The sequence below is a fragment of the Leuciscus leuciscus genome (assembly GCF_965113295.1).
Source record: "Leuciscus leuciscus genome assembly, chromosome: 15".
Taxonomy (NCBI): domain Eukaryota; kingdom Metazoa; phylum Chordata; class Actinopteri; order Cypriniformes; family Leuciscidae; genus Leuciscus; species Leuciscus leuciscus.
Genome location: NC_138739.1, coordinates 19,426,544 through 19,444,072, shown reverse-complemented (window position 1 = coordinate 19,444,072; position 17,529 = coordinate 19,426,544). Strand labels below are relative to the sequence as shown.

General features: G+C 34.9%; 2 protein-coding genes across 2 annotated transcripts in view; one reads left to right on the top strand and one right to left on the bottom strand.

The window, feature by feature from the left end:
• Window positions 1–17,529, bottom strand: part of LOC309475586 (uncharacterized protein) — a 388,909-nt gene that overhangs the window by 11,758 nt on the left and 359,622 nt on the right. The window lies entirely within an intron of this gene.
• On the top strand, window positions 3,988–17,397 carry LOC309474975 (uncharacterized protein). Its single transcript, XM_082137594.1, has 14 exons — window positions 3,988–4,053; window positions 6,315–7,880; window positions 8,261–8,358; window positions 9,140–9,224; window positions 9,401–9,487; window positions 9,640–9,732; window positions 10,020–10,103; window positions 10,426–10,509; window positions 11,014–11,079; window positions 13,914–13,970; window positions 14,329–14,498; window positions 15,085–15,149; window positions 15,365–15,459; window positions 17,248–17,397. Exons 2-14 carry the CDS (start codon window positions 6,335–6,337, stop codon window positions 17,367–17,369), a joined length of 2,652 nt encoding a protein of 883 aa, XP_081993720.1. The 5' UTR covers window positions 3,988–4,053; window positions 6,315–6,334; the 3' UTR covers window positions 17,370–17,397.

The following is a 17,529-nucleotide window of genomic DNA, read 5'->3' as shown; positions in this document are numbered from 1 at the left end:
AATTATCAAAATAAAAAGAATACGACGTTGCTTAAAGTGGTTATGAACAAGTATTAACTTCTAAGTTATACACAAATTTGTATCCAGTACTGATACAAATGAGTATGTGTTGCTGTGATATCTAAGTTAATAGTCCTTTTGCACCATGCTGGTGATAACAAAGTGTAACCTGACAATGTGTTGGCACTATGGTAATTAAAGAGTACATATTCTTCAATTTATAGAATATTTTTTACATTTACATTTATTAATTTAGCGGACGCTTTTATCCAAAAACGACTTACAAATGAGAACAATAGAAGCAGTGAAACTAACAATAGGACAGATATGCAAGTGCTATGACCCTTCCCAGTTTAATCTAACGCTTACATGTACTTTTTTTTAATAGATATAGAATAGAAAATAATTAGTATTAATGGATCAAGTGTTGCCGAAAAAGATGCGGGTTCCCACCCACTTTTTAAAAATAGATGCAGCGTCTTCAGCCGTTTCTTGAAAGTGCTATGGACTCAGCAGCTCTGGGTTCGCTTGCAGAGCGCAAGTTTCTGGATGGCACGTAAGTCTGAAGTAATGAGTTTAGGTAAAAGGGAGAAGAGCCAGTTGTTCTGTAGGCAAACGTCAGTGACTTGAAAATACACAATATAATTTGTTTCAGAAGTTCTTTAATTACAACTTAATATAACAACAATGTTCAGTTTTAACGGCATGCCATTTAAACAGGAAAGTAACAGCTCCACAAAATTAAAAACATGGTCAATAAAACTTGTACAACTGTGTAATTATTCAAGCATTACTGTTTTAACATGTTTAAATGGCAAGCCAAGTAAGCATTCACAACTTAAAATAGATTTACAAGAAATTTAAAAGGCATGTTTTAAAGATGTTATTAAAAAGACATTGAACATACAAGATGTGAATGAGCTTAATCACATTAGTTTGATCGGAGTATTGTGTTTACACGAGTGAAAGTTTAATCGCAATATTAATCGCAATATTAATCGCAATATTGCCAAAATCCCATTAAAATTGCATTATGTAACACAATCAATGTGTGAAGAAATTGCTTTATCCTTATGAACATTCGACCAGAGAAATGAAAATAATGTTGTTATTGTTAATGTTTGTTCCAAATGACTTGGAGATGAGGAACACAAATGAAGATAGCAAAGGGGGACAACTGACCCCCAATTCACATTCATTTTATAGGCTACAAAAAGGTGCAATGAACAGTGTCATTGAACAGTGCTAAACATCTCCATTTGGGTTATGTTTGAAGTAAGTTGGCCTAACTGTTTTTTGGAGGGTGAAAAAACAACAAAAAACATGACAAATCTTTTTTTCTTTTTCTTTTTTCTTCAAAATCTCTTATGCTTTGTGTGCTGCACCTTGCCTTAAATGATTTCATTACAGCCATAACTTCGGTACCTGTCCCAGCACACCATGGCGCCCCAATAGGGCAGGCAAGCCAGGCAATTGCCTGGGGCCCCGCATTTTAAGGGGCCCCCGAGGGCTGATAATTCAAACAATCAGGAATGTTAATATAAAGACGCAGCAACATCTCTGCATCCCCCTTAGTGGGGCCCCTCTCTCGTTACGCTGGTTATGCGGTTACCAGCTCGCCTCAGCCGCCTTTTTCAAACTGGAGCAGCGCTTACTCGCAGCATGTATGTAGAAAATGCATGATTTGATTTGTTAAACATGAAAATGACTTCTCCGTCTGGCATGGCCGCTCGCTCTAACGTTAACCTAGATAAATGTGCGCTATTATTAGGTGCAAATCCAAGTGTTTGTGCGGAATGTGGAGCGCGCACTGCATGACATTTTGGAGGCGCCGGCGACGTCACTTGGATTTTCCTATCAACAGTGGAAACAACTTAAAATACTCCATCATTTCTGTCCATACAGAAAAGAATAATGCATCTGTCGCAACTACTTTTATTTGTGTAAACTCACAATAACAATAAAACGTTGTGCTTTCGTAAAATAAAATAAAACAATCAGGGCGCGCTTTCATGGTCTCCGTGAACTGGAGCGCGTCTCAAAAATAAATAGAAACACAGCGTATACTAGCCTCAAATACATGAGAAATATATCTATATAAAGCTTGAGCGCGGAATAGGCTATTCCTCCATGCATCCAGTATTTAAGCAGAAATATATATATATATAGCCTATATATATATATATATATATATATATAAATATATATATATATATATAATTATATATAATTTTTTTGGATAATATATCTTCATTACATAGCCTAGATATAATTGTACAAAATTAAAAAAGTAGCCTAGTCAAAACACAAAACATCTAACAGAACATATGTTGTTTAATTTTTACGACATTGTGTACTTATTTTTTAAATGAACGAAATATCAGTCTTCATCTTTATAACAGAAGACATAATACAATACAGCAATCTTCAAGATACAGTAAATCTTCAAACTAATTTTGCCTGGGGCCCCCACTCAGTGTTGGTTTGCCTGTTAGTTAGTAATACACTTTCAGCTAAAAGTGATTATAGAGATACCACCAGGGTATAATATTACACAAAAAATTGCATTCCCACTGTTCTCATTATAAGAAAAAATATGCAGCCAGAAGAGAGAAAGAAAAAAAAAACACTCCATCAGTTTTAATTTAATTAATTAATTATTTTATGTGTCATTTAATGGCAGAATAATATAACAAAAGATTGGAATAAATGTATACATTACATTTTACATAATTAAGAAAATATAAAAAAATTGAATTTTTGCTCGCGTGCTAAGCCCGCGAATCTGGCCGAGGGTATATAAGCGGCTGTCTCGGTGCTTATCGCGCGCATTGCTTCCGGATACAGAGATGTGAGTATTCAAGTAGCCTAGCCTATGTAACCAATTGATTTAAATTACATTTACAACTGAAAATATGAATTATAAAATCACAAATATGACAATTAACAATATGACCAGAGTAAATAATACAATTAAGTTATATGGGATAGCCTGATGAGCCTGTGAGGGAATGTGAGCCTGATTGGTTTTCTCAACTAAGTTATTTTAACCACTAAAAATAAGTTATCTCATAAAAGTGAATATCAAGGAACATATTAAGATATGTAAAGGTTAATTGACTATCTTTTTCTTGTAAATGTACATCTTACAAGCGTCCTTATAGGCCTAACTTACAATCTTCCGTTAAATACCGTTAGATGTATGACGTCATTTGAGAGACGCGCTCGCGCTCTTTTAGTTAGAGTTTGTTTGCCATGTTAACGTTACTTTGGAGGAACAGTATTATTATTAGTAGGCTAGTAGTAGGGTTTCCAAGGGTCACAATCCTACAGATTTTAGGTTAGGCTAGGAAGCGATAGGTTAGGCTACTATAGGAAGCGATTGGCAGGAGAGTTTGATCAGGTTTGGAGCAAAACTCAGCAGGACTGATCGATTTTGTCCCCACCACTTTTTGAAACATCTTGCGGCAAGGATGTACCTAATAAAAATAAATAAAACATATCCATTTAACCAGCGGAGTTTTTTAAATCAAGAGTGCTCCTTGCCTGCTATAAGTGGCGCGCGGATACAGTGTTCTCAGTTGTGACTCGCGCACAGTCCACACGGACACGCGCTTTAACGTTGCGGAGTCTTTCTATTTGTTCTGGTGAAATCACAAAACAAAACTCACACAAACGTGTCCCTGCTTGACATACAACCACTGATGAACATATTCGGTTTTGAAGACAGAAAAAAAAAACTATTCGAGTGCGGATGAACCCAGAATTTCTGACTCGCTTGCAAAAATTCTTCTCACATAGCCCATGAAAGCACACAAACTACTTTTACAGTGAACATGTGGAGAAGCAATGCATTTATTTACATGAAAATGCTCGATACTAACAATGCTAATTACTAGCAACAAATTAAAATCCAATGTATTTATTGGCATAATGCAGCATACATGAAACTTATAAGGACTGTTACCAGGTTTGATAAATATATATTTTTCACTTCTTTGTTTTATTAGATTTTGGATTGTCTTCCTCTGCCTCATCAGTTTTAATTTCACGGTAAGTAGGCTATACTATTACTTAGCTGCTCTTAAATGTGTTGTCAGTAATATATGTTGTATATTTTATTTTTAAACTTACATTGAATATTTATATTTGGTCTTTTTTTTTTTTTTGTGATGAGACAACTATCCATAGGATATTCACGTAGATTCAGAAATTAAGAGAACACTGCAAAGTTATTTATAGGTATGCTTTTGAGTAAAAATAATATTTTATTTTATTTTATTCTAAGCTACTGAAAACATTTCTCCCAAATTCCAAATAATCAAATTGTCATTTAGATAAATTTTTTTTGCAGAAAATTGCAAACAAATATGCAGTGTTTTCAGATCTCAAATAATGCAAACAAAACAAATTCAACCCTAACCCTTACCCTTTTTTAAACTAGACAATACTAATGTTTTAACTTACAGTTCAGAAATCAATATTTTGTGGAATTCATCCCAGCTCATCCCAAACCTGCGTCCAAGCCCTCCACAGACTATCATCAAGACCTCACTTCAGCCCGTGAGCTCGCTCAGAGTCCGCTCCAGCCCATGAGCTCGCTCCAGCCCGTTAGCTCGCTCCAGAGTCCGCTCCAGCCCGTGAGCTCGCTCCAGCCCATGAGCTCGCTCCAGCCCGTGAGCTCGCTCCAGCCCGTGAGCTCGCTCCAGCCCGTGAGCTCGCTCCAGAGTCCGCTCCAGCCCGTGAGCTCGCTCCAGAGTCCGCTCCAGCCCGTTAGCTCGCTCCAGAGTCAGCTCCAGCCCATGAGCACATAGTTCCACCACTCTGTTATATTTTCAAAGTTACAATGACTTATTAGTAAAGTTTTATTTCTGTCAAATGAGGGATATATAGTTTTTAATATCTGTGTTGTGAAAATTTAGGATGCAATTTTATTTTATTTGTTAAGAAATCACTAAAATGTGTTCATTATGCATTTTAAAGTATTTATTTGTAGATGTAACTACAAGACAGTAGCAGTCAAATAGTAACAGTCAAAATAAATGGGAACCATCCCCCCTCCATCCCACACAGAAATCATACTGTTAATATTTAGTTCTTTCATTTTCATGGACTTTTTGTATTCATGAGTTTCATGTACGATATCACGATTTTTGATTGTCGACAATTAAAATGTATCGGGCAATTCCATGCAAATGTCATCCATACCATGAAAAAATAAAGTTTTTACCTAAAGATCAAAACCCTTTTTAAGTTGTCCATTTAGGTGTGCAATATACTGTATTGTGCTGTATCAGAAATGAAGAAAATTATGAGGTCACAACGCTTCAGTGCACTGTCACGTCCATGGCATTTTAAAGATAACGTTTATAACAATTATAAATACAAATAACATGAAACTTTATATGCAAAGCTAAATTACGCTTATGTTTATTAGGATCGACATTTAATCCAACTGCTTTGCTCTGAACAACCATAATAATGTGTTACGGACGCTTCAAATTAATGCATGACTACGGATTACATAAGTAGAGAGTTTCCTGTTTTGAATAGTTTTGTTTAAAAGTAGACATTTCATATGCTTTTCAAGTATTTCAAGTAACTTTCTATATAGCTATATGTAGTAATAGGGCTATTATAATAGGGACCGTGAGCTCAATAATAATAAAATGTTGATAATAATCATAAATATTTGTTGAGCATCAAATCATCATATTAGAATGATTTCTAAATGATCATGTAATGAAGACTGGAGTACTGATGCTGAAAATTCAGCTTTAATCACAGAAATAAATTATATTTTATTGTATTATCATGTTCAAATGCACCTTTCACACGGACGTGATAACATAATCAGACCGTATTTGCTTTCAATTCGATTTTTTCCGTTTACACGTGGACATGAGGCTGTACGCTGTTTTTCAGTTTGTGGGCTAATTAATGCCATAATAGTAATAAAAAATAAATTAGATTTACACAACAAACAAATCCTATTTTTTTCAAGACAAGCTTTTTTACTCTGAGTGAATGACCGAGTTACTTGTCCGAAGGACAAACACATGACAAAGCTTAATGACAAGCCCAGCGGTCTGTACACTCTAAACAATGCTGGGTTGTCTTAACCCAATTTTGAGTCAAATATGGACAAACCCAAACGGTGGGTTAAATTTTTTTAATTTAATGTAACCCAACGGCTGGATTAGTCCATATTTGACCCATAGTTGGGTTGAAACAACCTAGCATTTTTTAGAGTCTACACTTAAAAGGATAGTTCACCCAAAAATGAAAACTGTCATCATTTATTTTTTCTACAGACATCTGTAGCATTGTTAAAATGGCCTCAGATTATCTTAAAAACTGGAGGAAGGTCAATTCTATGGTAAAGAAGCTAGCTGAGGATGACAGGGAAGAAGAGTTCATGGATGACATGTCCTATCTGGATTATGACGAGTTTGATGCTGTGGATGATGGCAGGGATCGAGAAAGATACAGTGTTGAAGGTCCAGACACAGAAGATGAAGTAATGGAGGAGGCACCTGAAATAGCTGGTGACCTAGATGAAAACAGATTGGACCTATGTAATGACTTGGCAGATTGGGCAGTGACCAATAATCAATCACACAAATCACTCAATGACTTGCTCCAAGTTCTACGTAATCATGGACACAATGACCTGCCTAAGGACTCACGGACACTTCTTTGTACTCCAAAAGTAGTGGAACGCCAGGCAAGATGTAACGGCGAATACATCTATTATGGTTTGGAAACTGGTATACGGTGCATACTTCTTCAGTGCCCAGCTTCACCAGATCACATTGCTGTCACCATTAATGTTGATGGTGTGCCATTATTCAGATCTAGTGCTGCTCAATTCTGGCCCATGCTGGCAAAGGTTGATGGATTTGAGCCTTTTATCATCTGCCTGTTTAGTGGCATGACAAAACCTGCACCATTGGAAGACTATGTCCAAGACCTGGTAGAAGAAATTAAGAGGCTCAGGGAAAATGGAATTCAACACAATGGAAATGTCATACAGGTTCACATAAAAGCCTTTATCTGTGATGCTCCAGCAAGAGCTTTCTTGAAAAACATAATCTACCACACTGGATACCACAGCTGTGAGAGGTGTGAAGAGGAGGGTGAATGGTTGGGTAAAATAGTGTTCAACAGCAAGGATACATCCCCTAGCAGGACAGATGAAAAGTTCAGCCAGATGGCCTACAGAGCAAAACACCAGAATGGGGAGACACCACTGATCAGAGCAGGCATTCCATGTGTTGGCTCTTTTGTTCTTGATTACATGCACCTTGTTTGTCTTGGGGTTGTGAGGCGCATCCTGTACTACCTGTGCAGGATCCCCAATCCTCGTAGACTCTCTCCGAGACAGAGAGCTGAACTCTCCAGTGAACTCATTAAGCTGAGGAACTCAATGCCCAGTGAGATGGCAAGGAAACCCAGATCCCTTCAGGAGTTGGATAGATGGAAAGCCACCGAGTTCCGGCAGTTCCTGCTGTACACTGGACCAGTGATACTCCATGGAATTGTGGACCAGGATTTATACCACCACTTCCTTTGCCTGACGATTGGAATGTCGATCCTTCTTTCTGCAGATCGTGAGCGGAGAAACCACTTTCTACCATATGCAGCAGACCTCCTTAATCACTTTGTCATCAATAGTGCTGAGGTCTATGGAAATAAATTCACTGTCTACAATGTGCATAACGTAAAACACCTCCATGAAGATGTTGCACATTTTGATTGTTCGTTAAATGAAATATCTGCTTTCCCTTTTGAGAACCATCTGAAAACCATCAAGAAGCTTGTCAAGACCAGCCATAACCCTTTGGTGCAAGTGGCAAAGCGTATGGCAGAGAAGGAGCGTACACAAAAAAAAACGAAACAGAAGCAAACTCGCATGCAGCCAGTGTCAGCAAAGCAGAGGGACAGCTGTTTTTTGCTCAAAGATGGTAGCGTAGCTTTTGTAACTGAAGAAAAAACAGATGGCAAATTAGTTTGCAGTGTCATCCCAGATCACCAGACCTCCAACCTATTTGAAAAGCCTTGCCAGTCTAAACTCCTAGACATTGCTTTTGTCAGCAGTACCTACAGCACAGCTAAAACACAACTACTACAAAGCCAGGACTTGAAAACAAAAGCTGTATGTCTACCACACTGTGGAGGATATGCCATCTTCCCTTTGTTGCATGAAATATAATGAAAAATGAAGCATTCTTTTTTTTTTTTTTTTGCCCTTTTGTAGTTTCAGACATGGTTTTTGCAAGGGCTGTTTGGATTGAGGGTGACAAACATTTTGAGGGTGTCATCCCAAAAAACTGGATCCTTGAAGATGAGAAGATTGTGAGATGGCCAAAGACCCAGGTGCAGTCAGCCCATAAAAAAAAGTTAAACCCCATGGAGGACTGGCTCACTTTCCTGCTGGTGAAAATAAAAATGACATCAGGTACACACACACACACACACACACACACACACACACACACACACACACACACACACACACACACACACACACACACACACACACACCCAGCATTTCTTATTTGTATATGAAAAAAAAAATATATTTTTATATTTAAAAATATATATTTTGAACAATCGCAAAACTTTATTTAATGTCTTTGTAATTTTGCAGTGTAGGTATTGATTTAGGATTGATGAAGCATATATTTTACAACATTAGGGGAAAAATGTTTCCTGTTAAAGGTAAAAAAAAAAAAAAAAATGTCCTTGGGGTAAATATCACAAAGATGTAGATTTAATTTCTAGAACTCTAAGAATGTTGCTACAGAATAAATTATATTTTTCCCCAGACAAGCAACTTTTTACAAAGGGAATGACCAACTTACTTGTCCAAAGGACAAGCACGTCAAGGCTTAATGTCGAGCCCTTCATTTTGTTTTGTTTTTTTTTACTTGCAAAAACAAGGCTTACTGATGTAATAATTGCAGGGTCGTTTAACTCAGAAGATGATGTCTCAAAAGTCAAGAACAAGTCAAGTGAGGGCGAATACATTTCTCGAAACCTATTAGAAATAAGGATTTTCTATGTTATTTTAGTTTTGTTTAGTTTAGGTTTATCACAACATAGTGATGTATAAATACCATTTTGACTGTTTCAGATAAGAATTTGCAGGCATTTCCAAAAGCCTCCCGAACTCCTGAAAAACCGAACTCCTGCTACCATTGTCCACACCACTTCTGAAGGTAAATCAAGAGTGCTAGCTTAATCCAGTGAACAGAGAACAGTATTGCTTATTGTAGTGACAGTAAATAATCACATTATTTAAGTTCTCTGTATAATATAAAAGTAAAAAAAATAAGTAATTTCAAATCACATCAGATTAAAAAGGTCCTGTTTGATAGTTTTTTTCTTCTTGCAGAATTATCCATGGATCAGAATGACCAGTTGACTCAGAGCCAACAGCTGCCAGATTCATCTTCAGAAGATGATGAAATTGAAATTCCAGGTAATGTTAAGCTTTGTGTGTAACAATCACTACACTTTTTGGATGGTTCTGATGGGATAAGCTATGGAAGTGAGCTAAGCAACATCACATGAAAAAGTGCTGTTATTCTGGAGATGATTATGATGTTAATTGTTTGTTTGCATATGTTGAAGATAACCCTAGTCCAATAAGGGAGCGATCAAACTCCTCCAGTCGATCACACCATGGAAGTGATAGAAGGCACTCCACTTCTACTTCTAGACATGGTAAGAAAATCAACTTGTTAGATAAAATTGTTGCAGAACCATTGGTACATAGTGTGTGTATAGCCTACCTATGCAGACGCCACTGCATAAAGGATATGCGCCTACATGTGGCAGACTGTCTTTATATCTGATTGAAAAAGGAGGATTTAAACTATGTAGTAACTCATAATGTATTAACAAACCATAATGTAAATCCAGTTCAAATGTATTATTATTATTTATTATACTACTATATAATGTTATTATAAGAATAATTGCACTGTAAATTGCAATTGTTTGTGTTACAGTGCATTCCACCCCAATAAGGGAGCGATCAAACTCATCCATTCAGTCACACCATAGAAGGCACTCCACTTCTACTCTTAGACATGGTAAGATAATCAAATCAAAATTTTGGCAAGAAATAGGAGTTTTTATTTTTATTTGTTTGACACTGTAATATTATTGTGCATGTCGTATAACACTGTATTATTATTATTTATTATACTACTATATAATGTTATTATAACAATAATTGCACTGTAAATGATAAACAACAAATGGGAACACCAATGTTCATATGTTTAAAAAAATATAATTATAACAATGTTGGAGAGTTTATATTGTACTACTTTTCTCATATTGTTAATGTCTTTATCATATGGGATTTTTTTCTTATTTCATAAACATAAACATTTCACGTTTGTGTTACAGTGCATTCCACCCCAATAAGGGAGCGATCAAACTCATCCATTCGATCACACCATAGAAGGCACTCCACTTCTACTTCTAGACATGGTAAGATAATCAAATCAAAATTGTTGGCAAGAAATACCTAAGTTCATAATTTTGAGCTCATAATGTAATTTTTAAAACATACCCACCAAAACACTGTCATAATGTCATAACTGTAACAGCCTTTTAAAAAATAATCAAAACATTGGTATTTCCTTACAGTATATTTAAATAAATAAATAAATCCAACTTTACACTACCAACGAAATGCATCATATTTAAATATTCATGCAATTATTCATTCTACTACTATTACTGTACATTACTCATATATACATTAGCCGAAAATCACTTGTAGGCTTTAGTTAAAAGAGAATTTTGAATGTTTGTTTTTATTAGACAACAAAAAGGCATACATAATGTCAAATGAAAAACAGTGCACAATACCAACACAGTGTACAAAGAAAAGTATATATTGTATAATATATATATATATACTTTATTCTTATTTCATAAACATAAACATTTTCCTGTCTTCCTGTAACACATTTCATGTTGGTGTTACAGTGCATTCCACCCCAATAAGGGAGCGATCAAACTCATCCAGTCGATCACATTCTACTTCTAGACATGGTAAGATATTTAACTTGTTAGATAAAATAGTTGGCAAGAAGTACCTTAGCATGCTGTGTGTGTGTGTGTGTGTGTGTGTGTGTGTGTGTGTGTGTGTGTGTGTGTGTGTGTGTGTGTGTGTGTGTGTGTGTGTGTGTGTGTGTGTGTGTGTGTGTGTGTGTGTGTGTGTGTGTGTGTGTGTGTGTGTGTGTGTGTGTGTGTGTGTGTGTGTGTGTGTAAATTACAGATACATTAGACCCAACAGAAGACTCTAGTCACTCAAGTGACACTACAGCTTCAGATGCTAATTGTGATTAGCTGAGTAATTAGCTAAATCATGCTAAGAACATGTTAAGAACTCTATAAAACTCCACAGTTACCATCTAGCAACACCATAGTGACCAGCCAGAACACCATAGTAACCACCTACACTCAAAAAAAATGTGTGTCTAAACATAAGATTTATGTATTTGAATTGCATGTAAAATTCCCATGCATTTGGATTACATAGTTGTAACATAAACCAATCAATACTCTGAATGTGATTTATATTTGTCAGTCATATGTAAATGAAACAGGTAAGATTTATGTAATAGTACACAGAAAAACGCCCATGTTAAATTAACACTGCTCAGTGTTCATATGTGTGCACACTACAGAGTTAAAGCGGTGTTGAAGTTAATGAGATAATTAAGTGATGATTGAGCATTAATTATGAACACCTGCTGTTAACAAGCAGAATCACTGAAGGAAAGAGAAACACAAGAACTACAACTGACTTCAGCCACAGCCTTAGATGAAATCAACTGAAGAGAAAAGAAGACATTAAATCTGTGAAGATCTCAGCAGAGGAGGATTAAACAACTCCACAAACAGCATTACCAGCTTCACTAATTACTAACCAGACTGACTTTATTTCATTTCCGTTTGAATGAAAACAATAGTTGTATTTTAAAGTCACCATGATGGTGGTTAGTGTTTGCTTTAGTTGGGCTCTTGACCATTGACTCTTTAATATAAAATTTTCTCTGACTGCTATAATTATGTGTTTATAAAACACGTTTGTTGCAGCAAAAAAGCCAAAAGAAAAAGAGATCAGGTGATGTTGGCTGTTTATTGATGATGGTGATGACAAAGTCATCATCATGTAATTGCCTCATTCGCTGATCTTGTTCAGTGTCTAATGCTTTTTAATATTGTTTTATTCATAACAGAAGCCATTTGATTTTACAGCATGAAATCTAACAGTGTTGTTTATCAAACAATATACTTTTTTTTTCTTCTTTTTTATAGTTAGTGCACAAAAACCTTTCATCTATGGCATTACTTAGACTCACACAGACATCAAGAAACAGCATATGAATCTCAACATTGGTGACAAAAGATACAAAAAATCCTGATGCATAATTTATTAATGCCGCAATGCATGCTGGGAGATATGGGTGAGTTTTGATTTGTGGTACCCAGCATGCACTGCAGTATGAATCATTTCATTGATTGTCACCATTGTTGAGAGTCATACACTGATTCTTGATGTCTAAGTAATAATGTAGAAGAGAAAGTTCAATGCACTAAAAGTTTTTAAAATTCTTTATATTATTTGATTAACTGTTGGATCTAATGCTGTCAGGTCACACAGCTACTATAATAAATAAAACAAAATCACATAACCCCAATAATCAAAGCATTAGACACTGAAAAAGATAAGTGATTCAGGCCACAATATGATGATAACACCATCAATAAACAGCCAACATCACCTGATCTCTTTTTCTCTTGGCTTTTTCACTGCAACAAATGTGTTTTATAAACACATAATTATAGCAGTCAGAGAAAATTTTATATTAAAGAGTCAATGGTCAAGAGCCCAACTAAAGCAAACGCTAACCACCATCATGGTGACTTTAAAATACAACTATTGATTTAATTCAAACGGAAATGAAATAAAGTCAGTCTGGTTAGTAATTAGTGAAGCTGGTAATGCTGTTTGTGGAGTTGTTTAATCCTCCTCTGCTGAGATCTTCACAGATTTAATGTCTTCTTTTCTCTTCAGTTGATTTCATCTAAGGCTGTGGCTGAAGTCAGTTGTAGTTCTTGTGTTTCTCTTTCCTTCAGTGATTCTGCTTGTTACCAGCAGGTGTTCATAATTAATGCTCAATCATCACTTAATTATCTCATTAACTTCAACACCGCTTTAACTCTGTAGTGTGCACACATATGAACACTGAGCAGTGTTAATTTAACATGGGCGTTTTTCTGTGTACTATTACATAAATCTTACCTGTTTCATTTACATATGACTGACAAATATAAATCACATTCAGTTTATTAATACAATTACATAAATCTTATCTGTTTCATTTAGATATGACTTAAAAATATGAATCACATTCAGAGTATTGATTGGTTTATGTTACAACTATGTAATCCAAATGCATGGGAATTTTACATGCAATTCAAATACATAAATCTTATGTTTAGACAATTTTTTTTTTGAGTGTAGCAACCACCCAGAATACATTAGCAACCACCCTGAAACCCTTAGCAACCTGTTAAAGCACCCTAGCAACCACCCCATAGACTTACATTGAAAATAGTTGAGAGCATCAGAGCAAAAAATAAATAAAAAAATTACAAATTCTAGACATGGTAACTAATTAGATTACATTGTTGTGTAACTGATTTTGGGGGGGTGGACAATTTCAAGTAGAACATGACCAAGTATAAAATTAAAATACAAATCAAAAGAAGTGCATCTGTTTAGTTTGTAGTTCCTATCTTGAAAATGCAATATGAAGTGCAGCTATTTTTTCTCTTTCTCTTGGTATGAACTGAGTTTTAAATGTTTATTTCAGAAACACCAAGGGCTCCAACTGGCCACAGCATGGATGTATTTCCAATGCCCACATCCAGTAAGTAATTACTTTGTCTTGTATATTTGTAGATAGGCATAAAGCATACTGTTTTTGTATTTATCTTTATATGACCATTTGAATTTGAATGGCATCCTATTGTGATAATTAACCAGACAATAACAATTACATTTATTAAGAATTCCAGTTTTTACTATCTGAAATTAAATTTTTGATATTTGTATTTCCACAAGTGATTTCCCAATGTTTTGATACCAAGAATTGGTAAACCACATGTTTACTAGTCAAATTCCATTACTGATATCAAGATGAATAATTTAATATAGTGACATTTGAATTTATTATTGATTATATAGTTGATCATTAATATTCTTGTCAAATGTTTTTAACTTTTTAGAATTCCAGAAATGTGTCCTCAAAAAGCTGGTGGAGATCATGCAGGAGGTCCAGAGGATTGGAAGTGCAGAACCTAATAATTCTTCGTACCACATCAGAAGAATGGAGCTGATAGAGGAGCTGAACACCTTGGAGGAGAAGCTTCAAAATAATGAAGAGAGAGATGTTCTGGTAAAATAGAATTATTAACCAGTTTGCTTATTCTTTTCTTTAAAAAAAAAAAAAAAAATTGTGCTAACAATGAACATTAAGTACTTACTTTCGGTAATAATGTAATTTATTTAATCAGTCCTGGATTTGTTTTTGTTTTTATTTTTATATTGCGGCCTAGAATGACTGATTTAGCTTTTCTCAAAAATTATTTCAATATTTGCAGCATTGTTATTTTATTTTTATTTACAGTGAAACCCCACCAATAATAATAATACATATTATATTTAATACGTTTTAGTGACAGTTAGTGTTAGTGAGTAGCTACAATTTACCTGTAAATATTTTTGTACATACATATATTAAATGTATGTGTTTAAATTGTGTTCCTGGTCCCTCATGCACAATGCAATGATGACAATAGTATACTCATAATTCTACTTTACTGAAAATACAGAACTGTGTTTACTATAACACTATTTACAAACACATTTGGACTTGTCCTAACCAATAAAATTAAGTTCAACTGATTAGGTTAATGCAAGGACTGAAAATGTTTGTTACCAATATTGTATAGTAATAATGATATTTACTTTTTTCCTCTTAGATTACCCAGTTAAGTAAAGTTGGAGGCAAAAACATCAGGGACTGTTCAACAAAGATTTTGGATAGGTATGTACGATCAAGCATTCATTTCTTTAATCATAAAAGATTTGATTTCTGATAATAAAAGAAATGCCTGTTACCTTGACTCATCCCTTCTCACATCTCCTCTTTGCTACCTTGCACCAAGGAGGTGTAAGTAGAGGAGGTGTGAGTAGAGGAGGTGACTGATCACCTTTTCTCCATCTCTGTTTCCCACCACTTTCTTCCCCTCTTTCTTTCAGGCTGATGACCAACAATCTTATGGCACAGCTCAACATGAAGGGCCACGGCTCAAAAAAAGCATTTCAGTCAACAGCACTGTTCACCACTGTGATAGGTATATTCTGATTTTACTTTGAGCGTGCTTTATGGAATTCAAAGTGATGTAACAGAGCATTTAGAATAGACAGATTGGAAGAGAAACAGTACACAAAAATGATGGTTTGGTACCTCAGATTTTGAAGTCACCGTTTGGTTTTCAGTACAGCAGGGGGGGAAAACAAAGCATGATCTTTTTGTTGTTTGTTGTTGCATTTTTATTAAACAAAAATAAATAAATATTAAATTATAATTAAAATGTTTATCTTAATAATTTATAATAATACAATTATTCAATCAATAAAAATGTAATCAATTAAAAATAAAAATCTAATTTAAATGAATTAAAATACATCAAATACAAAAATGCATCTCATCTAATGTTGTAAGTTGTAGTATTATCCCCTCTAATCACTTTTAGCTGAAAGGGTATTAGGCCTAGTAACTAATACTAAGAGTGGGGGCCCCAGGCAAAATTATATAATGTAATATAATGTATATATATAATGTTATTATATTTTGGATAATATATCTTCATTACATAGAGATATAATTAGACAAAATTCAAAAAGTAGTCAAAACACAAAACATCTAACATCTAACAGAACATAAGTTGTTTATTTTTTTACAGCATTATGTGCTTATTATTTTTATTAACGAAATACCAATCTACATCTTTATAACAGAAGATACAATATAATACAGCAATCTTCAAGATACAGTAAATCTTCACATTTATAAAGGATTCTCACCTTAAAAACAGTCCTTTGCGTGGTGGAACAAACAATGCTATATAGAAATATATAGTTAGCATCTTAATTTAATCTTTGTTTTATTATCTTGTTAGTTCATTAATTATGTTAACTACTTATACTAATTTAACACAAAGAGCTAATTAATAATTATTAAATAATGTCAACTAGTAAATGCATTGATTAGAGTTGTCATGCATATAGGCTAAAGATTTTTAGTCTATATGCACGTTTATATTAATCTCTGCTTAAATACTGGATGCATGGAGGAATAGCCTTTTCCGCGCTCAAGCGCACTCATAAATCTTGCCGCAAAGCACCGACAAAAGCAGGCTGATAATAAATATGTCAGAAAAAAATAAGAGGCATTTTAAGTGTCTATTAATTAATAATATAATTAGTGTTTTCTAAATCAGCGGCTGCAAACATACATCTCCGCTGTAAAGTAGATGCGCCTTTAAAGAAATGCATCTTTCAGTCAGATTACACGATTAGACGGCTTTCGATTCGGATTTTTTCGTTTAAAAGTGGGCGTTTCAAGCTTTAGTGAGGCTGTCTGTGAGGCTAGTATAGCATAGTATAGTATAGTGTTTCAGTTCATTTTTGGGAAGCGCTTTAGTGTCACGCCAAGAAGAAAGCGCCCCCTGTTTGTTTATTTTTATTTTAGAAAAGCACGTTTTCTTGTTATTGTGAGTTTACACAAATAAATTAGTTGTAGTTGATGTATTATTCTTTTCAGTATTGGCCAGAAATGATGGAGTATTTTAAGTTGTTTCCACTGTTGATAGGAAAATGCAAGTGACCTCGCCGGCGCCTCCACCATGTCATGCAGTGCGCGCTCCACATTCGGCACAAACACTTGGATATGCACCTAATAATAGCGCACATTTATCTAGGTTAAAAATTATTTCTGCAGGTGCAGTGGTTAAACCATCACTGCAATCTCATGCGAAAATGCGAACCAAACTGAAAAGCCTGTGTACCGTTGCCTCTCTTAATTCTTGTTAGTAACAAACTGAACAGAACACTAATGTTTTTCTTTGTCATCATTACAGATGCAATCAAAAAGTGGAATAATAAGGCCACTGACCACGAAATATACAAAGCCGTGGGAGACCACCTTAAACATGCCCCTGGACGATCTGGCGGTGGGGGATATGTGGCTACAAACGAATAATGAGTGTTGTTCGTGTGTATTTGACGTGTCAATAAATGTTTTCTTGTTATTTTTTTGTCATTTGTTCTATTTTGAGTATTATTATTATTAATAATAATATATAGTATAATATGATGAATCTATATAGAGTGGTGAATGACGTCACTTTGTAGGATATAAT